The sequence below is a fragment of the Schistocerca americana genome, chromosome 3 (assembly GCF_021461395.2).
Source record: "Schistocerca americana isolate TAMUIC-IGC-003095 chromosome 3, iqSchAmer2.1, whole genome shotgun sequence".
Taxonomy (NCBI): domain Eukaryota; kingdom Metazoa; phylum Arthropoda; class Insecta; order Orthoptera; family Acrididae; genus Schistocerca; species Schistocerca americana.
Window position 1 is genome coordinate 630,333,257 of NC_060121.1, and position 26,287 is coordinate 630,359,543.

The 26,287-nt window shown below is 39.1% G+C and overlaps 1 protein-coding gene across 1 annotated transcript in view; it reads right to left on the minus strand.

Annotated features, from left to right (window-relative positions):
* Positions 1 to 26,287, minus strand: part of LOC124605717 (cationic amino acid transporter 2-like) — a 402,039-nt gene that overhangs the window by 36,901 nt on the left and 338,851 nt on the right. Inside the window, exons 7-11 of the mRNA XM_047137592.1 lie at positions 23,947 to 24,105; positions 23,726 to 23,850; positions 18,705 to 18,802; positions 17,127 to 17,266; positions 7,572 to 7,674 (exon numbers count right to left, since the gene is read on the minus strand). Coding sequence (XP_046993548.1) covers positions 7,572 to 7,674; positions 17,127 to 17,266; positions 18,705 to 18,802; positions 23,726 to 23,850; positions 23,947 to 24,105 — 625 coding nt within the window. The remainder of the gene's footprint in view (positions 1 to 7,571; positions 7,675 to 17,126; positions 17,267 to 18,704; positions 18,803 to 23,725; positions 23,851 to 23,946; positions 24,106 to 26,287) is intronic.

The following is a 26,287-nucleotide window of genomic DNA, read 5'->3' on the forward strand; positions in this document are numbered from 1 at the left end:
ACCAATTCCCATATGGACAGTTCTGAGAAGCTGGTGTCTGGGAAAAGAATCCAGATGGCATGTTGTACAGCATGGTCTGCATGCTGTGTGTTGTCAATATGGAATGAGGAGGCAGAGGGTGTACATTAGCAATACACGACATTGTGTCAGCTTCTATATGCAAAACAGTAATGGCACTCAGCATGTGACAGAGGCCCTGCATGCCTCAGATGAGTGTGTTAGAAAATTTCTGAATTGCAACTAAGCTTGTGTAAATTTTTAGAGAGACATGTCTATGATGTGTCATAGGAAGGATTGTTTCAGCATATCAAAATGGACTTGTTAACAAACATTCCATGTGTGTCCCCATTATGGAACTGTAAAGTGATTACAATTACCTGCATTTCATATTCTCAAATACATATTACGAATTTTGAGTGTTTTACTATTTGCTGCCTAAATGGCACACCATTTAGCAACCAGAGCTTCACTTGAAAAACTAACCACTTTAATGGGATGATCCAGGAATCCTGTCCACTGACATGGATCTGTTTATTTACATAATGCAAACTGGAGGTAGGCTGTACCTTTACTTATCAAGCCAAAGTGAAGTGTTACATGCTACTAGGTGGACGAATCTAAGTTAAGGCTCAGGGCAGTTTCATTTCCTGTTGAGCCACTACTTTTTTGTATTTCAATCACAAATTCTGAATTACAACTATAAATTTGGGGAAAGAGTTAAAAGTTCTTAGCCAGGCAAAGATATGGTGTTGATATCAATAAAATTTTCTTTTCTTTACCTGGATTATGCAGCTTCATACCACAAGTGAAGATTCAGTTTGATCTGCAGTATAGTTTTGTTACCATAGCTTTTAAATTTGTGTTGTGAGTGTTTCATTTACATGGATGTACTAAACACCATGACAGCATAAAATTCTTCATTTTGAATAGTTTATTGTTTATAAAAATTCATCCATAATGTATAGTTCACTATTTGTTAAAATATTAAATTGAAATGTTGCAAAACACAGTACTGAATACATGGTGAGTATACTTTTGCATAACCACTGGTCACATCATGTCAGGTGATGGATTAACAGAATTACCCTGCCTGACAAGGAAACAAGTGAACCACCCAGAAGACACAGTTGGAGGTCAGAGTAGTAACTTGGTACACATACACACCACTGGTGAGTATGTAAGTGATGAGAGGTGAAATTCACCATGACAGGTAGAATGACCACTAGATTGCATTAGTGTTGTTACCCGGCCTGGTGGGCATACAAGCACCATATGCCACTATGCCACATGGAGGCGCATAGGTGCACCGCCCCCCTCCCTACCCCCTACCCCTCCCACCCTCCCCCCACCCTCCCCCCTCCCTCCCCCCTTCCCCCCTCTCGCCATCCTACCATATGGGTTGACACAAGGTGGACTGCAACCCTTCCCACATCCTGAGTACTTCTGACCATATGCCTCAGTATCAGCATGTCATCCCAGTCAGAGCCTCGCAGAGGAAGATGCCATGGACATCTCAAATCTGAGCTGTTCCCCAAGGAAAGAGGACTGAAGTAATGCACGCACATTTGCAGTGTGCTGTCATCTGCAAGAGTGGGCTGCAAAGGAACAATACTGTGAACTTCCAACAGAGCCTGCCATGGGAGAATGTCTATTTAAACCCTGCCCTGCTACACTCATGCTTAGTTACCACATTATTACTGCTTGCATACATTTTGGTTTCCTTGAAGAAAGGTAAAATAATAATTGACAAATACCACACAAAGTTTTTTGGATTAATTTGATGAAGAAAATATATGAAAAGAGGCATAGATTATGACATATCTTTTATTTATTTGCTTATTGATTTTTATCTTACTTCAGGGATGTGCACCTGTCCATAATGGTACTTCGGTTATGGGATTTATTGATTTTTATCTTTCTTCAGGTAAGTGCACCTACCCATAATGATGCTTTGGTTATGTGATACAAAGTAAAAATTAAGAAAAAAGGAATTGCAGAAATTGGCTGAGAGTGGGCATTGATTTAAATCAACAGAGAAGGTTGAAAATTCATGCAGGATTGGGGTTCAAGTCTGGGTCTCTGGCTTACTGAGTAAATGCACTGACCACTGCACCATCTGGACACAGTTGTCATCACAACTGCATTGATTACCCTACACACCTTCATCAGACCCAATTCTCAACCTACACACACACTGTCAATGTAATGCCCCTTGCCCATTATCCTCATTACTCATGACATTTCACCAATTCCATTAAGAGTGTCTAGTGTGCATCCACACTTAAGACATCATTGGCCACCATCACCTTAATTATATTCACTACATATACAGGGTGGAGAAAAATTATGTCACGAAATTTTAACTCTGGCTTGCTGAGCCAGTAGGAACCAAAAATCACTAAGGTTGTGTAGGTCAAGAACGCACAGTTTTTGAACTATGGAAACTTGGCATCATGCACTACAATTTGCTGTGGGATTGCACTGTTACTGGATGCTCTGGACAACGCATGATCACAAATGCTTTGTCTGCCAGAGATTGTGATGTATCCAAGGCAGCCCGCACACTCTGTGGTAGCATGTCAGCTTTTCAATCTGGGGGCGAATCCCCCATGGTCCTGGACATCCATTGTAGTTCCATGATAAGATGTACTGGGAACAAACCCACCAACAACTGCTAGTTCATGTACATGCAGAAAGTCTTTTACAAATTGCATCAGCCCTGGATAGGGCTTTTTTTGTAGCTAGGAGATGGTTTACTTAAAGCAGGTGTTTGAATTGGTGACCCTCTGATGCAACACAAGCTTGGTAACGTCGAACCTTGTTTTGCCAAACTCTTTCAAAGATTCCTAGCATTGCCCTGATGTGATTGGTGGCATGTTGAATGGGATTCATTAATTCCTCTTCGTTTCTTGGTGGTTTGCATCTGAGTGGGTGAACCTGAATCTTGAAGAATCCCCACAGTAAAAAGTCTGATGGCGTGAAGCCTTGTAATCACAGGGCCATGGTCTAAGAGCACCTCTGCCAATTACCCGGTCATCAAAGAGTTCATTTAAATATCCGCACACAGCATGACTTATGTATGGTCGTACCATCATGCTGCAACCACATGCATAGCTGTATGTCCAGGGGAACATCTCAGAGCAGGCTGAGTATAGTTGCTTGCAAAAAGTGAAGGTAATTTGCCCCAGTAAGTTGAGGACAGACAGACTGGCCCTATCAGATGGCCACCCATAATGCCTGCCCAAATGTTGAGCAAAAATTGTTCCTGGTGTCCGTGGACGAACGTGACATGAGGATTTCCCCTTGCCGAGTAATGAACATTTCGAGTGTTGTAAAGGCATCCCGATGGAAGGTACATTCTCGATAAACAATGCAATGGCGGGGAAGTTGGGATCTTGTGCAACATGTTGCAGAAACCACCGGCAAAACCCTAGCTCATGTTTGTAGTCCACAATGGGATTTAGTTCTTGGACAGGGTGGAAACTAAATGGATGCTGGCCATCATCCTTCAAAACCTCCCAGACTAACTAATGAGTGACCCCCATGTCACGTCCAACCACTCGAGTACTAGTCATAGGTGCTTCCTCAATGTGCTCGAGAACATACTCTTCAAGTGCAGCATCCCATTGTGTTTGAGATCTTCCAGCATCACCATGTTAGCTTGCTAATGAGCCAGTTTTGCAAAGTTGCTGGTGAACTGCTGTAAACATTTGAGGGTTTGGGTGGCTGTCAAGTTTCATGCGCCTTACTGTCAGCTAGTCCGTAAAAAAAACATATCTCTATGTTCTTCAATTGAATACTATGCCACCATGCTTGTTTTATGACTAAACTGCAGGTGGTGTGTTTGCTCTGAAGCAAAGGTCACATGTGAATGCCTCTTACACAAGGTAGAGACAAACAGCAAGACCTATTTGACACGTGTGTATGATGTTGGGGCAGCGATGGGTTGAGGGACATTTATATGTGTGAACCGCCAATTATAGCACTGCCTGTCGATCAACAAACAGCAACAGAGCAATCCCATGGCCAATCTGGGTGCATGGCACCAAGTTTCTGCAGTTTGACAACGCACCATTTTTAACCTACACAACATTAGTAATTTTGGTTTCTACTGGCATTAGCGATCCACAGTTAAAATTTAATGACACCATTTTTCTTCACCCTGTTTATATAAAGTACAAATTGTTGGAACATTCACTCCTTTGAGTATATATGGCACCCTATGACTCCCAGTTATTCCAGCAGCCACTATCCAGAAATCTGTGGCTAACAAAAATTTTAGGATCAATGAAGATAACGTATCTTGCAGACCTCCAAGTATCACACTTAAGGGATGAAATATATTCAATGGAAAAATGTTACAGAAAGTGCATGTATGTGAAAGGAGAATATTTTGAAATTGAGGGCATTTTTGATATAAGAAACACCGAGTATTGCAATGCCAGTTCATAAACAGTTTGCCTTACTCTCATAACTATATATAACTCGGAGACTATTGATTTGTAATGAAATACAAGGGAAAGTCAAGTGAAAAACCCACCACATGTTTATCCCACTGGGAGATGAAGCTATCAGTTCCTGTTTTGTAGAACACAGTCCACAACCGAACCCACTCTTGCACTTCTTTGTCCGACTGAAACCAACGTCCACACTTATCTTTCTTCAGGTCGCCAAAGATGTGAAAAACACATGGTGAAAAATCCGGGCTGTATGGAGAATGTTGCAGTGTTTCCAAACCAAATCACTGAAGTATAGCCTTTATATGATTGGCAGTGTGGGGGTGGGTGTTATTGTAGAACGAGTTGATTCCGTCCTACAGCATTCCTGAGTATGTTCACTTTATGGCACATCACAGTTTTTTTGAATGTGTCTTCATATTGCTGCCCATTGATTATGGTTCTACATGAGAGACTCGAGAAGAGGGCACCTGCAGTTGAAGAAGACAGTTATCATGACCTTACCAGAACTTGTGAGAACAGCTTTGGATTCCTTTGGTGAGGCAGATGTGGGATTTTTCCGCTGTTGGCTTTGCCATTTGCCCTTGTGTTGTCTGAATGCTGCTGGATGGAATTATCCTGCTTCATGATAATGTCCACTCCCACACCACTAATTGTACGACAGCTATGCTACAGAAATTTGGTTGGGAAACACCGCAACATCCTCTGCACAGCCAGAGCTCTCACTGTGTGATCTGCTCATCTCTGGCAGTCTGAAGAAAGACATGCGAATGTCGGTTTCAGTTGGATGAGCAAATGCAAAAGTGGATGGGGTTGGGGATCGGTCAGTAGGTAACCCCTTTCCATGAAACAGGAATTGATCATCTCTGCCTCAGTGGAATAAATGTCTTCACACATATGCTGATTACTTTTGAACGGAACCATTCCATAGTCCCATTGTGGCAAACATTCAGTTTTCATTTGACTGAACCTAATAATCTGATGCATGCTTAACTAGCTGCAAAATACATATTGTTTTAGTTGGATCACTACCTAGAGAACTTTTGCGGTACTTACTGTACCTTCCATGTGGAGCAGTACTTAGCAGATGTCAAAAATGTTAAGGGTCATTTCAGGTTAGATGCCATAACACACTATAAAACGTCCTATAACATATTAGTTGAGATGGTTCACACACAGTACTTGCTAAGTACCCTAAATATTGTGCATAGCCAATATTATTGTTCCATACATTAAAGGAAGAAAATTCTTATTGTGGATTTTATTTAATTAGATAAAAATCTACTCACTAAGCTGCGGCAGAAAACACACGTAAAAGACAGTTGTAATTGGCAAGCTTTCGGAGTCAGTGGCTCCTCCTTCAGGCAGAAGGGTTGAAGGGGAAGGAATAGGGGTGAAGGAAAAGGACTGGAGAGGTCTAGGAAAAAGGATAGATTTCGGGAAAGTCACCCAGAACTGCATGTCAGGCGAGACTTAACCATACGCTATGGGAAGAAAGTAATTGACTGTTTTCATTGTTTTATTGTGGATTTTAACAGACTGAATATAATTATGTAATTTACAAGGTTTTATACTAGTAAAAAACAATATGTCCACCTACTTCTCACATCCGAGTTCCAATTTTCACTTGCCCTTCATTCAGTCCTTCGCAACCTACACTTGTATCCATCTACATAAATATAATCTTCAAACCATTGAAATTAAATTTCATAGTAACTGTATTAAAGCTGTTGACTTGTTATTAATTGTTAGTATAATGTGTATATTGTTTGTGTAATATTCCCCTGAAATTTATGATTTATTGGCAGAGTTAGAGGAGCAACAGGTCTGCATTAAATTTTGCATGAAACTCAAGAAAACCTGTAGAGACACACCAAATGCAGGAACCCTATGGTGGTGAGTGCTTAAGCCATACTAAGTGTTATGAATGGTTCACATGGTTTACAAATGGTTGGATGGAAGTTAAAGAGGACCCTCGTTCAGGACACCCTTCGACATCTACCAACAATGCTCATGTCAGGAATGTCAACAAAATTGTGTGCCCCAATCAATGACTGACTGACACAGATTGCAGAAGGATGTAAAATTTCAATTGGATCATGTCATGAAATCCTGACACAGCATCTTTGAGTGCATTGTGTTGCCATCATGTTTGTCCAATGGCTCTTGAGTCAAGACCAGGAAGACCTTCACCCTACAATCTTTGGAAGAGCTTTTGGATCACACAAATGATAAATGCTCCTTCAGAGAATCTTAACTGGTGATGGGACATGGGTCTACAATTACAACATTGAGACCAAGGTCAAATGATAGTGTTGTTTTTTTTTTTTTTTTTTGTAGGGTTTAGTTCATCACGAATTCATGCCACAGGGGCAAAACTGTTAATTTATGGTATTATTGGGACATGTTGCAACACCTGCAAAAAAAAATGTGAGAAGAGAACAGCTTGAAACGTGGCGATATAACTCATGACTCTTGTGTCATGATAAAGCACCCGCATATTCATCCCTGTTGGTGCTGACTATTGCACAAAAAAAGTGGAATCACTGTGTTGCCTCATCCTCTGTACCCTACAGACCTGGTCCCTGAGGACTTTCTTTTATTTCCAAAGCTGAAAACCTCATTGAAAGGACAAAGATTTGGAACAATAGATGAAATAAAAGAAAATTCACAGATGACACAACATGCAATCCAGTTACAGGTATAGCAAGATTGCTTTCAGGAATGGAAATAGCATTGTGAGTGCTGTATCAATTGTGGAGGAGAGTATTTCAGAGAAGACCATGCACAGTAAGTAAAAGGTAAGCGTAGAAAAATTTTGCAAATGGAGTTCAAGAATTTTTTGAACAGACCTCATATGTCAGTTGTGAAAAGTCACGTAACTGATTGGATCCAGTTCTAAATCATAAAAAAGCACTCCAAAGTGATTCGTGGGCTCTTGTAGTGGGGATGACATTTTGTAAAGTGAATTTAATAACACTAATTGAGGGAAACTTAGCAGAATATTGTTTAAGAAATGAAGTAATATATGAAAATATTATACTCTATAAATTTACACTTCTCGGCGGAGAAAACATAGGCACTAAAAAGAAAAATACAAATAACGTGACATACCTGAGAATCAAAACACAGATTGCAACAATAGTGTAGGCAAGAAGAGTTCCAATGGACATCATATCAATAAGATGTTGTAAATCAAAAATAGCTGCCATTATACCTGAAAAAAGGGAAAATAATAATATTTGGAACAGACAAATGTAGGAAATACAGCATAGTCAAGGGAAAACACACTAAACAAGAAGATTACATATTGGATAACAACAGTGACTGCATAGAAGCAATGGAAAAAACAGATGCCTATAAATATCTAGGATACAGACAAAAATTAGGAATAGATCATACAAATATTAAAGAAGAACTAAAAGAAAAATATAGACAAAGACTAACAAAAATACTGAAAACAGAATTGACAGTAAGAAACAAGACAAAAGCTATAAATACTTATGCTATACCAATATTGACCTACTCATTTGGAGTAGTGAAATGGAGTAACACATATCTAGAAGCACTCAATACGCTTACACGATCACAATGCCACAAATATAGAATAAATCACATACATTCAGCAACAGAAAGATTCACTTTAAGCAGAAAGGAAGGAGGAAGGGGATTTATCGACATAAAAAAACCTACATTATGGACAGGTAGACAATTTAAGAAAATTCTTTATAGAATGAGCAGAAACTAGCAAAATACACAAGGCAATCACTCATATAAATACATCGGCTACACCACTGCAATTTCATAACCACTTCTACAACCCTTTAGATCACATAACATCAACAGATACGAAGAAAGTAAATTGGAAAAAGAAAACACTTCATGGCAAGCACCCGTATCATCTAACTCAGCCACACATCGATCAAGACGCATCCAACACATGGCTAAGAAAAGGCAATATATACAGTGAGACAGAAGGATTCATGATTGCAATACAGGATCAAACAATAAACACCAGATATTACAGCAAGCATATTATTAAAGATCCCAATACCACAACAGATAAATGCAGACTTTGCAAACAACAAATAGAAACAGTAGATCACATCACAAGCTAATGTACAATACTAGCAAATACAGAATACACCAGGAGACATGACAATGTAGCAAAAATAATACAACAACAACTTGCCATACAACATAAGCTAGTAAAACAACACGTTCCCACATACAAGTATGCACCACAAAATCTACTGGAGAATGGTGAATACAAATTATACTGGAACAGAACCATTATAACAGATAAAACAACACCACATAACAAACCTGACATCATACTCACCAATAAAAAGAAGAAATTAACACAAATAATCGAAATATCCATACCCAATACAACAAATATACAGAAGAAAACAGGAGAAAAAATTGAAAAATACATCCAACTGGCTGAGGAAGTCAAGGACATGTGGCATCAGGATAAAGTTGACATTATACCAATTATACTATCAACTACAGGAGTCATACCACACAATATCCACCAATATATCAGCGCAATACAGCTGCATCCAAACGTATATATACAACTACAGATTGATTGATACATGTTCAATACCCGAAAGTTCCTAAATGCAATGTAACATATACCATACAGTTAAAAGGAAGTCACGCTTGATCAAGGTCTGTGTCGCTTTCCATTTTTAACCAGACATAATGTCTGAGAAAGGAAAGAAACAATAATAATAATAATAATAATAATAATAATAATAATAATAATAATAATGTATTAGAACTGCATTAGATCATAAAAAGTATTGTTTTATATTGGTGAGGTTAGTTAATGTAGCTACAAAAAATCTGAAGATTCCACAGTGGTATACTATTCCTAATTTTAGTTCTAAGTTTAACTTCCTTGGACATTTTTTGTTAACAGTTAATCAAAGTTCAAAAATCAGCAGTGCTAGTAAGTATCATACCAGTTTTGGTACACAGTGCTATCCTCAAATCATCCCCTGGCAATCAGCTGTCAGACTTGTTTCCCAAGCAGGTGTGTCAAATACAATATACTGTGACTGTAGACACACATATTTTTTCAGAATAAGACATGCTTTATGCTATACACTGACGTAGAACGTCCTTGGAGGAATATACATAATGGAAAACTTAAGGGTCACAACTCACAGTACATTTGAAGCACTAAATGATCAATAGGCACATAAGCAAGATTGAAGAATCTACTTAATTCAGAGAAGTTGATATGTTGAAGGATGAAAAGGATATCCAGATGCTAAAATTTTCCATCTAGTTTACACAATTGTCAATCACTGAGTGCTTCCAATATACAGATAGTAGTTACTATCACTCCCTCCATTATTCACACTTTACATCATTCAGCTATAATGTGGCACTGTGAAGGATAAGGTATTCAGCCATACTGGCATACAAGGAAAAAAATTAAAACTAGTTTAAGATTGATGTAAAAGACAATCATACAGCTGGTGATTATGTTGTCATATTCTTCACTGAGAAAGCATAGTTTGTAATTAAACTGACTTGTTCCACAGTGTAGAGAGGTATCACAAATATGACCCATGTAACATACAACTAATTAACTAACTGACCGACTAACTAACCAACCATTATCTTAGCACCAATATGGAGAGGACAGATTGCTACTCACCATATAGAGAGGGCTCCAAGTTGCAGACAGGCACAACAAAAAAATCCTCTAAAGTACAAAGTTTTTGGACAAAGTCCTCCTTCCAAAATAGAAAACTTGTTCACATGCACATAAGCACAAGTAAAACACATATGGCCACTGTCTCCAGATTCAGGAACTGAACTGTGACTGCATCTAATGTGAGCAGCAACAATCTGCAGGGTGCAGGGGGGGGGGGGGGGGGTTCTTGGGGGAAAGGAAGAAGCAGGGAGGGGGAGGAGTACCAGGGTAGGGGTGTGGGAAGATGCTGTGCTGCCTGTGGGAGCATACAGGATTATTGCAATATGGCAGGATAGGGCTGCAAGGTGCAGTGTAAGGATGCTGTGGGCCGTGCTGTACCGGGAGTGGGTTGGGGGGGGGGGGGGGGGCAGCTACCAGAGAAGGAAAACACACTAGTGGGAGTATAGGTGGGATAGAAGGCAAGTGTAGTGCTGGAATGGGAGCAGGGAAGGAGACAGATGGGTGGAGAACGGGGACTAGTGAAGGTTGAGACCAAGGGGACCTGTGTAATTCATAAACGATGGTGCTGGTGGAAGAATCCAAATGGCATGGGCTGTGAAGCAGTCATTGACTAAAGCACATCATGTTGGGCAGCATATTTAGTAATGGGTGGCCCATCTGTTTCTTGGCTGCAATTTGATGGTGGCCATTCATGCAGCCAGCCAGCTTGTAAGTTGTCTTGTCCATGTAGGAAGTGTCACAGTGACTGATGATTAGTTTGTAGATCACATGGCTGTTTTCACATGTAGCCCTGCCTTTGATGGGGTTAGAGATGCCTGTGACAGGTCTGGAGTAGGTGGTAGTAGAATGATGTATGGGACAGGATTTGCAGCAAGGTTACGAGAGGTGAGTCAATAGGTTGGGAGTAAGAGTGGAGTAGAGATGGACAAGCATATTGTATAGGTGTAGTGGGCAGCAGACACCATTGTCAGATGGGTGGGGAGTGTAGTGGTAAGGGAATGAAGATATTCCTCATTTCAGGGCACAAAGAGGGTTTGTCAAAACCTTGGTGGAGAATGTGCTTCAATTACTCTAGTCCTGAGTTGTACTGAGTCATGAGTAGGGTGCACCTTTGTGGCTGGACAGCACTTATGTGGGAGGTGGTAGGTTACTAGAGAGAGAACGCACGGGATATCTAGTTTTGTACAAGGTTGGGAGGGCAATTTCAGCTTGTGAAGACCTCAGTGAGACCCTTGGCATATTTGGAAAAGAACTGCTCATCCCTATAGATGTGATGACCATGGATGGTCAGGTCCTGTGAAAGGGGATTCCTGATATGGAATGAAAGGCAGCTATCGCCCTAACCAAAAGGTTCGAGATGCTGTTGTTCACTGAAAGTTATATTTAACCAGTGGGGCTCACTTCACCTGTTTTGAGGAAACATGTTTTGTCCAGTGTCAAGGAACGGAAAACACAAAAGTGTATGGGACTATTAATCATCAACAGTTAAAACATATGGTGAATGATGGTAGCTCTTAGGGAAATGGCAGAAAGGATATTCTGGGAGTCATTGTGGGAATAGGGTGCAACCAACTGTTGATTGTGGTACATGATGGAACAAATAATGCTTGTTGTCTCAGCTACAAGGTGATACTTAAATCATTCCAGTAACTGGCAGAGAATGTTTAGAAGTCCAGCCTTGACACATGAAGTTTCAATGAAGCTCACAATTTGCATCATTGCTCCCAGAACAGATCAGGGCACCTTGGTTCTGAGTCACATGGAAGGACTGAACCAGAGACTTCAAAGGTTCTGTGACAGGCTAGACTGGACTTGCACCTTAGGGTTGAGAATTGTAAGGTTCCCCTAAATGAGTTAGGTGTGCACTACACATTAGAGCCTACCCAGGTAGCTGAATGTGTGTGGGGTGCACACAAGGCAACTCTCCATCCAGTCCACATAACAAAAGCTGTAGAAAACCCAGAAGTATCAGTGAAAATTGAAAGAAATGCCTCCCACAGGTGAGAGTATTGAAATCCTTGTGGTTAACTACCAAAGCATTTGCAATTAAGTGCCGGAGTCCAAAGCACTCCTGAAAAGCAGTGAAGCTCACATAATACTAGGTATAAAAAGCTGGTTGAAACATGAATTTGATAGCACTGAGATTTCTGTGGAAAACTTAACTGTAAATCAAAAGGATAGTCCAATGGGAAATGGAGGTAGTATATTTGTCACAGTAGAAAAGAAACTCAAATTTACCAAGATAGAAATTGAAGTTGCATGTGAGATTGTTTTGGCAAGATGGGTCAGGGATGGGCATAAAATGGTGATTGGATCTTTTTATCATCCACCAGACTCATATCATGATGTAACTGAAAGCTTTGGAGAAAACCTCAGTTCGACTGTACATAAGTTAACCAATCTTACTGTAATCCAACAATCAACTGGGAAAATTAGTTTTGGTAGTGATGTGTGTGGTAATGTATCCTGTGAAAGATTATAAAATGCCAAATGGGTTGCCTGGTTTTGATTCCTGGCTGATGCAAATTTTTGAACAAAGATGCATGTTCTACATTCCTTTTCCTGTAGCATCAAATACATAAAAAGAGAAAAAAAATAAAACAGATAATCTGTAGCATTCATGACTGGTAACTGCTGGTTCATATCTCATTTCAGTCATTATTTTTTCATTCAATTACAATACCTACTTCATTTGCAGATAAAATTCATCAAATATATGGGAATTAACATATACCTAATTGTCTTGTACCATATATTTCATGAATTTTATATTTCAGTGACATACCGTATTTACTCGAATCTAAGCCGCACTTTTTTTCCGGTTTTTGTAATCCAAAAAACCGCCTGCGGCTTAGAATCGAGTGCAAAGTAAGCGGAAGTTCTGAAAAATGTTGGTAGGTGCCGCCTCAACTAACTTCTGTCGTCGAATATATGTAGCGCTACGCAGGCACAAAGACAAATACTAGCACCAAAACCTCTGCGTCTGTAAACAAATAATAAAAAAAAAAAGGTGGAAGAGGAGCTTTTTTTTTTTCTCCACCCCGAGTTTCGACCACTGCATTTTCATACATTCTCCAACGAAGTAAATACAAATTCCGTATTGTTCCTCTTCGAATGTGGCAGCATTTCAATGTACTACAAAAATCCAACTGGCAAGACTGTTTGGGATATTTGTCAATATGGCCAGCTCTGCTTTCTGAATTTTTTCCTAAATGTGAGAAGAAATGGTTGCTAATAAGAACTTTTATGAATTATGAATCACATGCAGTATTCTCTTCACCATAAGAATAATACGAATATAAACATTTTGCCATGTATTCTTTCGCGTTTGCTGCTATCTCATTTAAATCCTGTCCGCCTAATAAACTACAAAACTAGAGTGAGACAACAGCAGACGCGGAAGAATATACATACCATGTCATGTTTATATTCGTATTATTCTTATGCCTAATAGTGATACAGTCAGAAATGAAGCACGGCAATTGATTAGATTTTTAAATCTAAGATGACTCTAATTTCTGTGCATAATGTAATGTACTAAAGAGGCGTCTGCAAAGATTTTCAAACGGAAAAAAATTTCGCTAAATTCTCATTCAGAACATCTTCTATCATACGCAGTTTATTATTTGGTTCTTGTTGATCATTATCCAAGAAAGCAGCAGTGTACGTAGCAACGAATAGCAGTCTCTTGCCATTGTTTTGCTAATGAGACGATTCCTCTCTTTGTTTTTTTTAATTGTAAGCGGCGGTAGCGTGCACAAAAGCAAGCCATGCCGCGAGCGGCGACAGGCTGTAAACCCTCATTTTCAGAATGCGACAAACAATGCGTGACACAGTACAGTAATGCATTTTCAGCTCTGAGTGACGGAAACACCTACAACAAAGAGAACTGCACTTGCCAGATCAAAGAAAAATAAGCAATCAATTCAAACCAGACGAAGCACGTGAAAAAGGAAGGGTACCCATATAAATACGGACTGAGCACCTGACGCTTAACAGCGGCTACCTGGTAAAACTTAACTGCTAAGCTTACGACTCGAACCAAACTACTACACCTGTATCGTCATTCATTCAACCTAAATTGTGTCTCATATTACAATGGACCAACTTTGTTTCGATTTGGAAGTGTGGCCTAAAACTTTTCTCTCCCCTTGAATTTCGAGTCTCAGATTTCAGGTGCGGCTTAGATTCGGGAAAATTTTTTTTCCTCGATTTCGAGTCTCATTTTTCAGGTGCGGCTTAGATTCAAGTACGGCTTAAATTCGAGTAAATACGGTAGGTATTCTAACTGGATGAAAAATAACAACAATGACAAAATGAGATTCTAACCAGCAATAACCAGTTTCTAATACTACCAATGTTTTTAAATCCATGTTTCTGTATTTTACACTTCACAGAAATGCACTTAGACCATGCAGCTTTGTTGAAAAACTTGCATCAACTGGGAATCAAACCGGGTCCACCCACATGGCGGACAAGTACTACCTCAGAACCATGTAGCCCATCTAAGAAATGGTTGTAATTTTAGTGAATAAAACAGTCTCAAGAAGCTTTCAAGTTTAATTTCTCAAGAATTTTTTAGAGTTGTGCCTAACTTCTTTGCCAATTTCATATCTGAGCTTCTGAACTTCATGTACCACAAATATAAAAAATTAAAAAAATTCAATTGCCATGTGGTCCCCTTGTCCATGCCAAGAAAATTTATAAGGATTTCCTTAGAATCAGCAGAAAATTTCACTGTTTTATTACAAACATCATTATACACAGAAAAAGTAGCACTTTTCATCAGTCTATTGATATTTATAATCTTTACGATAATAATTGTATGTTCAAAATTCATGTCTGTCTTCTTGAGTAAATCTAATGCACCTGTATTTAAGTGTTTAATAGCAAGATCTTGCTATTTGTTAAAAAGAATTTACTTACTTACTTACATCATTTGCCTTATGCTAAAAACATGTTCTATTACTTTTCAATTTTATCCCATGTATCTTAAATAGAGCTGCCATGGCATGCCAAACTTCACATGTGCAGCATGTATGGACCGTGGGTGGGTCCAAGCCCAGCCTATCACTTTGCCTTTGCTTGGTCCTTCTCAGAGGTAGCCAAAACAGTGCAACATCAATTTTGCATTGCAATGTGGCATTTTGCGGTCAGCACAACTCTCCGAGTTCAGCAGAATCGCAGTGTCAGCACTGTTTACCCTTCACTACTTGTTGGTGGTATGAAGGGTGTTCACAGGTTCAATGGCTGTTTGCACAAAGTGAAGCAGTCTAGCAATGTATCATCACAATCATTTAAAATGACTGGGAATGACAGATGACAGGGATGAGACTTCTCAAATCGCTTAAGTGATGAGTACTGCTTATTTGCTATGAGAAGACATTATGATACAATGCAGAAAGAATTTAAACTTTTAGATGACAATGAAAGGGCAAAAATTTACAATGATCAACAGATGGTATTCATTGTTCTGTACATCAAGAAGCACTTTGTGCTAAATTTGCAGGCATGGAGCACTGTAAGAAATTAGCAGTACAAATAGTAAAATTTCTGAAATCACACCCCTTATTCCATTCTCAGTTGCAACAGTTTTAAATGGAAATGAACAAACAGCATGGAGACTTCATATATTACTGCAAAGTATGTTGGTTAAGTCAAGGGGCATGCCTGAAATGATTTCATAATTTACATCTTCTATTGTTGAATTTACGAAGGAAAAAGAAATGCAGGAACGAAAATTTGAACATCCAGAATTGACTGCAGACTTTATATTTGAAATGGATCTGACTGCACACTGCCCACAGAAACACAATGCAAGGTTCCTTCTTTCTTATCTGATAGGAATGCAAGTAAAAAGAAAATATTATTGTAGAGGGATACTCTGGGCAGGCTGGCCAAGCAGTTCTAGCTACCACAGTCTGGAACCGCGCGACCGCTATGGTCGCAGGTTCGAATCCTGTCACAGGCATGGATGCGTGTGATGTCCTTAGTTTAGTTAGGTTTAGAGACTTTTTTTTTGTAGAGGGATACATTCTGACAAAAACAATCCAGTTCCCAGAGCTCACTGGCATTTAAAAAAAAAAGTTTGAAGAATGAAGAACTTATTGTGGTGTTGCAAGAATTACAGTGATAGTTTTATAAAGGTTTCGAGGACACTGTCATTCTTACATCTATTTTCAAGGTGTTTTTGAGACAGTTGAAAGTACCCTGTGCATATCCAGATTTAACTTATTACCTGCAAGATAATTCGAATTTTAATTACAAATCTTTTTACATTAAAACAGTCCAGTACGTCTGCAATGTTTTTCTCGGGTAGATTTTCCCAATCTCCAAAATGTGGTTGGTCAAGTGTTGCATTATTTTGATCAATATATTTTTGTTTATGATCTTTTCTTTTATTATGAAACTAAATAAGTTACAATTACATGGCAATTTGACTGCAAAACTCTGTGAAATTGTCCACGCCTGTCTGTATGTTGATAAATTCTACCAGATAAAAATTATGTTATGTCTTCAGAAATACTGAACACCTGCTGCTTGTGATCTATGCTGTTAACAAATGTCAGCTATACGACCTGATTGTATGCAGTATGACTCCACCGCCATTTAAAGGCAGTGCATTCACTGATGTCCCCTCCACCCTTCTCACACTCAGATAGTATCATGTGGCAGTGGGGGAAATGTGCCAGCCAGATTGAGTACCTTGGCACTTGGGCCTGGGCATGTGACTGAGCACAACGTAGGGAGACAGGTGTGTGTGTGTGTGTGTGTGTGTGTGTGTGTGTGTGTGTGTGTGTGTGTGTGTTTTTTGATGAGTTGTCTCCATTATCCCTAATGCCCTAATCATTGACAAAGTATTAAAATTAAAGAGAAGTGTAAACATGTGTTAAGCAGGATTAGGACAGTTTCAATGACCAGGTTTTACTTCTCTTATGACTACATACTTTTTTGCAATGTTGTCAACATATAACATCGGACAAAACACTTACCAGCAAAAATACCTGAGACCACTGTTGCCAGAACAGGTGTCTGTGAGCGTGGATGTACTTTAGCAAGGAACTGGAAGAGTAAGCCATCACTTGCCATAGCATACAAAATTCTTGGCAAAGGGAACATGGCACCAAGAAGACTGCAAAAATTTTAATTGTTCACATTAACAACTTTCTGTACATACACTGTATCATCAGTGCCACTATTGTGGCCATTTGTGAGAATGTCACACAATAACCAAAAATGAACCACATTAAATAAAAAAGACATATATTAAACCAGATCAAAAATTTTACTGCAAAAAAGAAAAAGTACATGACTGTTATACATCACTCTACAGAAACATTCATTTAAATTATCATCATCGTCGTCATATTATTATTATTATTATTATTATTATTATTATTATTATTATTATTATTAAGTCAGAGTGCTCAGCATTAAAAACTATAAATATATGCAATCAACAGTGATAAAATAAATCTTGTATCCTAAACATTGTTCATAAAGAGATCGAATACAAACAAGAATTAGAAAATCTCCTCTTCAGTGACTAAGTTGAACTCTGAAGTATGCAGTGGACAAGGCAGAGCTGATAAGAACAGATTTATAGTGCAGTTTGCAGTTACCCAGCATTAAAATTTAGTATGGAAAATTTGTTACAAAGGCCAAGCTATGATTTTATTTATTTTTCCAATGTTGTTACTGCTCTCTTGAAATAATTTACTTGTGTTAATGAAATTACCTCAGACCTTACTGCATAGAATAACTGTAAATACAAAAATTACTAAATTTGGTCTGCTAATTATTCTAAGTTGAAGATGTCATGAACTGACTACATTTTAGTATGTAATCCATTGGGTACAAGGAAAATTCATTCTATGTTTTATTTAACTAACAAACATAAACATCTGGTTATGGTACTTTTGGATAGCTTTTAATTGTTCAAAACAGCATAATACGGGTTTTGTGAAGTGAAGTTCAAGATACACATAATAATAAGTACATACATGAATAGAGAAATGGAGAAAAGATTGATAGCAACTGAGGTTGACTGGATTCTGACATACAACTTAGTGCTCAAGTTTGCATCTGACCATAATCTGATGGTGGCTATTTTGTTCAAGTGGACATTGCTTTCAAGGTCATATTGATAAATAAATTGGAGGCAGTAAAATGGTTACATGATTTTTTACTCTCACAAATATTCCTGCTTCTGATGGGGTACAACATGTCAATGGCATGTCTAGAACAGGATGCGATGGATTGATGGATGCATGGAAAAAGACATTGTATCTGGGTTTTTCACAGGAATATGATCCACTGATCCACAGGCAAGAGGTAAGCTATTCTCACAGGAATCATCCCTGATGCCCTTCCCTTCCTGTCAATCCACCTCCCCCCCCCCCCCCCTATTCATCGCCCTAAAATTATTAAAGATCACTATTCACTAGAGAGAGAGAGAGAGAGAGAGAGACAGAGAGAGAGAGTTAGTTTTAAAACAGTTTGTGGTTGTCTTTCCTCATACTGTGCTTTTTACCCCTACCATGATTTTACTGCAAGGTGGATCCACTTACCTAGTGCATAGAGCAAAGACAGCTCCAGTAGTCACGATCCACATAATTGCTGGCCATCCAACTTGGCTGAACACATATGGCAGAGGGGCATGTGGATCCTAATCAGAACAACAATTAACATTATGCACAATTTTCTCAGACAAAAGAGGAATATATCTGCAACCAGTATTTACAAGGAGAACAATGAGGGTCATTCAGTAAGTCCTTAGCATGTCCAACAGATAGCACTCATAGCATCAAAACAGTTTTCTGGTAGTACGTGATATCTGTCAGTAGAAGGCAGGTGAGGTCACAGCTGTACCCATTATGTTGTTTCATCGTCTCAGTTGACTGAAGCAACAAGCTCACATTTATTTTCCAACATGTAAAAAGGTGAATTTCAAGTGGTGATTAAAAACTTCTATTTAAAAGACTGAACACCAAAACAGATCAAAGCTGAGTTGGGTGAAGTTCACAGCTATTTGCAACTGAGTAAATGAGTTTAAATGTGGCTGTACATCCACAAAATACAAACAGCATTCAGAACATCCAGTGGAAGTGACCATCCCCAAAATGATTGACAAAATCCCTGATAAGGTTTTGAGTTATCGAGGAATTGAAGTTCATGAAATAGTTGAAGCCACATGCATATCACATGATACAGTGTTTTCAATTTTGCACAAAAAATTGGATAAAAAAATTTCTGCAAAATGGATGCCACATTTGCTCTCAGTGTGGAATAAATGAAACTGAATGGTTGATGCTGAGGTGATTTTGGCATTTTACCAGTGAAATCCTACTGGATTTCTGTGTCAATAATGAACTGTGGGCAAAACATGGATACACTGCTACACTCCAGAGACTAAGGAACAATCGAAACAGTAGGTTTTCAAAGGCATATGGGCTCCAAAGACTGCAAAGATGCTGAGATGATGGCCACAGTTTTTTGGGGTGTGCAAGGAATCATCTACGCCAGTTACTTGAAACAGGAACAAACATCCAGTATCATTTGTAGAAACTATGTACTTCATCACGATTTACGGGGTGAATAAAGAAATACAAATACAATAAATGGGGAGTGTTGCGTGTTGTTATTGGACCAGTTAAATGAAGAAATCAAGAAAAAACATCCTCATTTGAAAAAGAAAAAGATCTTCTTCTATTACGAAAATGCAGTTTCGATAGCCAGAATTATGGAACTAAAGTTTGAATTGTTGCAATATCCACCAAACTCACCAGATTTGGCCCTCCAGTGATCTTTTCCCAAACTTTAAAAAATGGCTCAGTGGATGGTTCACATCAAATTGTGTCATCATCCAAGCAGATGCGCATTTTACAGACCTTCTGAATTCATACTTTTCGGATGGTTTGAAATAGTTGGAGCAATGATTCGAAATGTATATTAATTTAATGGAGATTATAATGAAAAATAAATTATTTTCTCAAAATAATTTGTTTTTACTTTTATCTGTTTCTAAGGTCGTCTTGAATGACCCTCATACAAAAAAGGAAGGAGGATGCATAAAAATATCTAAATTTGTTAGTAACGGAGTGTAAATAATATGAACACACTAAAAAATGCCATTACTGGATATGAAGAAAAGAGACTTATAGATGACAAAATGCAAGGAGCCCAAGCTAATGGAGATAATCAAACAGAATAAGTCATGTATACAGCTACAGAAAAAGTCATGTATATAGCTACAGATGAGAAAATTGATATTTAGACAAAGCACTAAAATGTGATACATGAAAGGAATAAAAATCAAACAAATAAGGTACATAGTAGTTAACAAAAGCTTCTGATACGGATAAAGTGTTTTAGATGTTATGCATTATATGCCTACTTTCCATTATAAAACATAGTCCAACTTTTCTAGGTAATAAGGAAAGTCAAAGTAAACTTAGTTGCCTGGAAAAAAGATAAGAGTACGTAAGTCGACAAAACTTTGCACCCGCTACTAACTGTCATATCTTCTGGCTCCTGCATATATTTTCCTCAGTGATGGCATAATACTTCCTGCTTTTATTACTATATTCTGAGATAAACATTTTGACAACACTAAATGTCCTGCATGTTTGAAGCAGATTTATTTTATGTTTCCCTGAGTGACACAACCATTCTCCCCTGAAGTCTAAAACTTTTTTTTTATCCTCACTATTTTCTGCATCAGAAGAAATTTAATATTGCAAAACCAGATAGCCATATATTATTTCACAATATTCTGTCACTGTCAGTTTATGTGAGTACACACACACACACACACACACACACACACACACACACACACACACACACACACCCACCCCTCTAATCCTTATTCATTTAGTGGAAGATTTAACTAATTCACTCAACAAAATCTCTTCATGCTACACAAGCACAAAATATCTGCATTACTCTCAACCTCCCTCACTCCCATACTCCTTCCTTCCCTTTTCTCTATTTCTTCTATCTGGTGATAGTCATAGTTTAGCCAGATATTTTCAACTATTTTAAAAATTGTTCCAAACATGTGTAAAGCTTTGCCTAGTCCATGAACAGATTTCCAATGTCACACATTAGCCATTCATTTTAAAAAGTGTCACTTCTATTTCCAGTTCTTCCCTGGATTGAAATATAACAACCTACTTGTTCTCCTTGGCTAATAGTTTTTAGCGGGTGGACCACTAAAGCACTGTGTTCACTTGCCACCACCAACACTATGTTCATTAGACCTTCTCATCCTGTGGCCCTATCAACCCTCCAGCCTCTATAACAACCACAGTGCTAGAAGGATATACTGCATCATATGACCTTGTGAGATCAGAGCTGCAGACCAACCAATGTGCACTTGCTGTTCAGCCTTTGTCAATTTTGGCAAAATTTTCAACAAATTGTCAGTAACGGTCATTTATCCATTTCTCAAATTTTATCTGCTGCTTTTACTTCATTATTTATTTCTCTCTTGTTCTGCTCTTTTTTATTTATTTTTACAATGAGCTCAGAGTAACTGAATTAGCTCGTCTCTGTATAATTGTACTACACTAAGTCTCTTGTTTCTCCAAATAAGAAACCTAGTTCCAAAAGCTGGTGTTTCTCTCATCTCTTGTCTGCACGTGTGATTGTTGCTGCTTGGTATGTATAGACTTTTTATTTTATCTAAATAAAGATATTATGAAAAGGAAAGATGCTACTAACCATATAGCAGAGATGCTGAGTCACAGATATGCACAACAAAAAGACTGTGAAAAATAAAGCTTTTGGCCTGTAAGGCCTTCGTCAACAATAGACGACGCTCACGCACACCCTTGACTGCAGTATCAGGCAACTGAAACCACACTGCAAGCAGCAGTACTCGTGTGTGATGGGAATGGCAACTGGGTGGGGGTAAGGAGGAGACTGGCGCAGGGATGGGGAGGGATACCATGGCAGGGGTGGCAGACAGTGAAGTACTGTAGGTTAGATGGAGGGCAGGCGAGAGATGGGGTGGGGGAGGGAAATAGCAGAAAAGGAGAGAAAAAGACTGGGTGTTATGGTGGGATGAGAGTTTTGTAATGCTGGAATGGGAACAGGGAAAGGGCTGGATGAGTGATGACAGTGACTAACGAAGGTTGAGGCCAAGAGTGTTACAGGAACATAGGATGTACTGCAGGGAAAGTTCCCACCTGTGCAATTCAGAAACACTGGTGTTGGTGAGAGGACCGATATGGCACAGGCAGTGAACCAGTCATTGAAATGAAGGGTGTCATGTCTGGCAGCATGCTCAGCAACAGGGTGGTCCACTTGTTTCTTGGCTACAGTTTGTCAGTGACCATTCATGCGGACAGACAGCTTGTTGGTTGTCATGATCACGTAGAATGCAGCACAGTGGTTGCAGCTTAGCTTGTAGATCACATGATTGGTTTCACAGGTAGCCCTGCCTTTGACAGGATAGGTGATGTTTGTGACCAGTGTGGAGCAGGTGGTGGTGGGAGGATGTATGGGACAGGTCTTGCATCTAGGTCTATTAAAGGGGTAAGGGCCATGAGGTAAGGGCTTGGAAGCAGGGGCTGTGCAAGGATGGTTGAGTGTATTGTGTAGGTTCAATGGGAGGCAGAATACCACTGTGGGAGGGGTGGGAAGGATAGTGGGCAGGACATTTTTCATTTCAGGACACAACAAGAGGTAGTCTAAACTCGGGCAGTCTGCAGCTCGTGGTCATACGGTAGCGTTCTCGCTTCTCGCACCCGGGTTCCCGGGTTCAATCCCCGGCGGAGTCAGGGATTTTCTCTGCCTCGTGATGACTGGGTGTTGTGTGCTGTCCTTAGGTTAGTTAGGTTTAAGTAGTTCTAAGTTCTAGGGGACTGATGACCATAGATGTTAAGTCCCATAGTGCTCAGAGCCATTTGAAACTCTGGCAGAGAATGTAATTCAGTTGCTCTGGTCCTAGGTGGTACTGAGTTATGAAGGGTATGCTCCTCTGTGGAACAGTGGGACTTTGGGAGGTGGTGGGAGACTGGAAAGATAAGACAGAGATTTGTTTTTGTACAAGGTTGGGAAGATAATTATGGTCAGTGAAGGCTTCAGCAAGACCCTCGGTAAATTTTGAGAGGGATCGCTCATCACTGCAGATGTGACAACCACGTGTGGCCAGGCTGTATGGAAGGGACTGCTTGATATGGAACATGTGGCAGCTGTCAAAGTGGAGGTATTGCTGGTGGTTAGTGGGTTTGATATGGACAGAGGTAAGCATCTCCACTATATGGTGAGTAGCAACTTTCCTTATCATAATACTGTTACATTCAACCCCAGATTTTCCATTGTTTGATTTATTTTACAAAAGTGTTGTTTATGTTTAGGATTTACATTTACCATTGATTTTCAAAGAATGGCCAAGTAATATTCTGAATGAACTGACTGCAAACATTTTTGTTAATTAACTTGAGTTACAGAATTACTAACATTGGCTACATTTTAGTATATTTTGACAAATTACAAAACTGTCCTACTAACTGTGCCAGATCTTATGACTCTCTTTAAGTTCTCTCTTTAAGTTATTTGTTTTAGTTCTATTTTAACCAACCTGATCATAATATGGCCACATCATTGTCAGCACTGTTGATATACCAAAGTATGACAAGAATATGATGACGAGTGATATCACAATTGATATAGGAATAGACCGCTGTGGATTTTTTGCTTCCTCACCTAAAAGAAATAAAAGTTACTGAAGCTTTATAGTAACTACTGCACTAAAGTATTTTACTTATTGTGTATATAAATAAATTATTTAGGAAAATATACCTGTAGTTGCTACACAGTCAAAGCCCACAAATCCATAGAAACATTTTGCTGCTCCAGCCATTACACCAGCTACCCCAAATGGCAAAAATCCACCCTCTCCTGGATTTGTTACTGTAGATGGTATATCTTCTTTTAAGATTTTCCAATTATTTGGGTCAGCTGAAAAAGAAAATATTTTTTAATGCCAGGCATATGGTATTGTACCCGTAGGGATGACAGTGCCATCAGTATCACAAATCAAAGGGCCGCAGCCCCGATGTGCGATATCTGTAGGACTGAGAGTCAAAGACAGTTTGATTCAGAGCTCTATATTGAGTAGACATGCTATATGTTTCTCTCACTACAGACTATTGTTAACTCTTAGTGTCAGCAAAGTAATTAGTACATCTCCCTGTACCTGTAGAAGAGATCTGCCACTTACCACAGACAGAATGTGTTGTCTATTAGAAGGAAGGTATCTTGCTACATCATTAGGAAGCTACGTCATTGTCAGGAGTAAGTTACTTCACTGAATATATTTCATAATGTTCACTCAGTTTTAGTTCTTTGCATGAAACAACTCTTATTTTTCATCAGCCTATAATATTCTCATCCCTGCCATACTCTTATCAATTTCAGCTAATTAAGTCAAACAATGGAAAGTCCAGAATGGAATAACAATAATATGAAAAGGGCAGACCACTACGCACAACACAGAGGAGAAATTGAGTTGCAGACAAGCACAATGGAAAGACTGGTTAACATTTAAGCTTTCAGACAAAAATTAGTGTGTGTGTGTGTGTGTGTGTGTGTGTGTGTGTGTGTGTGTGTGTGTGTGTGTGTGTGAGGGGGAGGGGGCTGGGGCTGGAGCTGGAGCTGGAGGGGTGGGGGTCAGCATAGAATGCCTTGTCCACAGGGCCAGCAGTCGATTTTCCTCCCAAGCCCAGAAAGCAAAGAGGGCTAAAATGTTGCAACATTACACAGGTAATGGAGGACTTCTGGGCAATAACAGGCAGATTGGAAATGAAAGCCAGTTTGAACTCTGTATATCTGGCAGGAAGTCTCATCTAAGATGCAGATAAATCATTTCTACAGGCAGCTACTGAAACGCCTGAGCACAATCGGCTGCAAGCAACAACTCATAGTGGCACAAATTATACATACAAGTGTGTTTGAAAAGTCTGGGCAAAAATAAAAACTCCTTACATGTTTGGGGTAAACCTTTTTTATTTTTTGACATAGTCTCCTTTTAGACTTATACACCTCATCCAACGCTGTTCTAATTTGTTGATCCCTTCCAAATAATAGGAATTGTCCAAGTCTGCAAAATAGCTATTAATTGTTGCAATCACCTCCTTGTTTGAATAAAATCTTTGTCCGGCCAGCTATTTCTTCAAATTGGGGAACAAATAGTAGGCTGAGGGATCCAAGTCTGGAGAATAAGGGGGGGGATGTGACACAAGTTGGAATTCTATTTCCATTAATTTTGCGACCACAACATCTGAGGTGTGTGCCAGTGCATTGTCATGATGGAAAAGGACTTTTTTGCGGTCCAATTGCTGGCGTTTTTCTTGCAGCTCAGTTTTCAAACAGTCCAATAACGATGAATAATATTTACCTGTAATAGTTTTACCCTTTTCCAGATAGTCAATGAGGATTATCCCTTGTAAATCCCAAAAGAGTGTCGCCATAACCTTTCTGGCCGAAGGAATGGTCTTTGCCTTTGTTGGTGCTGATTCTCCCTTGGTAACCCATTGTTTACATTGTTCTTTGGTCTCAGGAGTATACTAATGTATCCATGTTTCATCCACAGTGACGAAATGACACTTAAAATCCTGTGGATTCTTCCTGAACAGCTGCAAACCATCCTTGCAACACTTCACGATTCCGTTTTTGGTCAAGCGTGAGCAATCATGGAACCCATCTAGCGGATAGCTTTCTCATGTCCAAATGTTTATGCAAAATATTATGTACCCATTCATTTGGGATGCCCATTTGTGCACATATGGCCACTCTGAAAATTTTGAAACCACTTACAAACTGTTCTAATTGAATGTGCAGAGTTACCATAATGTTTATCAAGCTTCTCTTTAGTCTCCCAAGGCGTTTTGCCTTTCATAAAGTAAAGTTTAATCACCACATGAAATTCTTTTTTGTCCATTTTTTGACAATCAATTGACTTCCTTGATTCACACGAACGCCAAACACAAAGAAATAGACCAATATGGCTGAAACTTGTTGTGTGTTCTTTCCAAAGATGTTACTAACTAAACATGACCTCAATACGCATCAGTGATGCCATCTCTTGGACTTTACATGGACTTTTCAAATGCCCCTCGTACACCATGGTTCCGAGGCCATC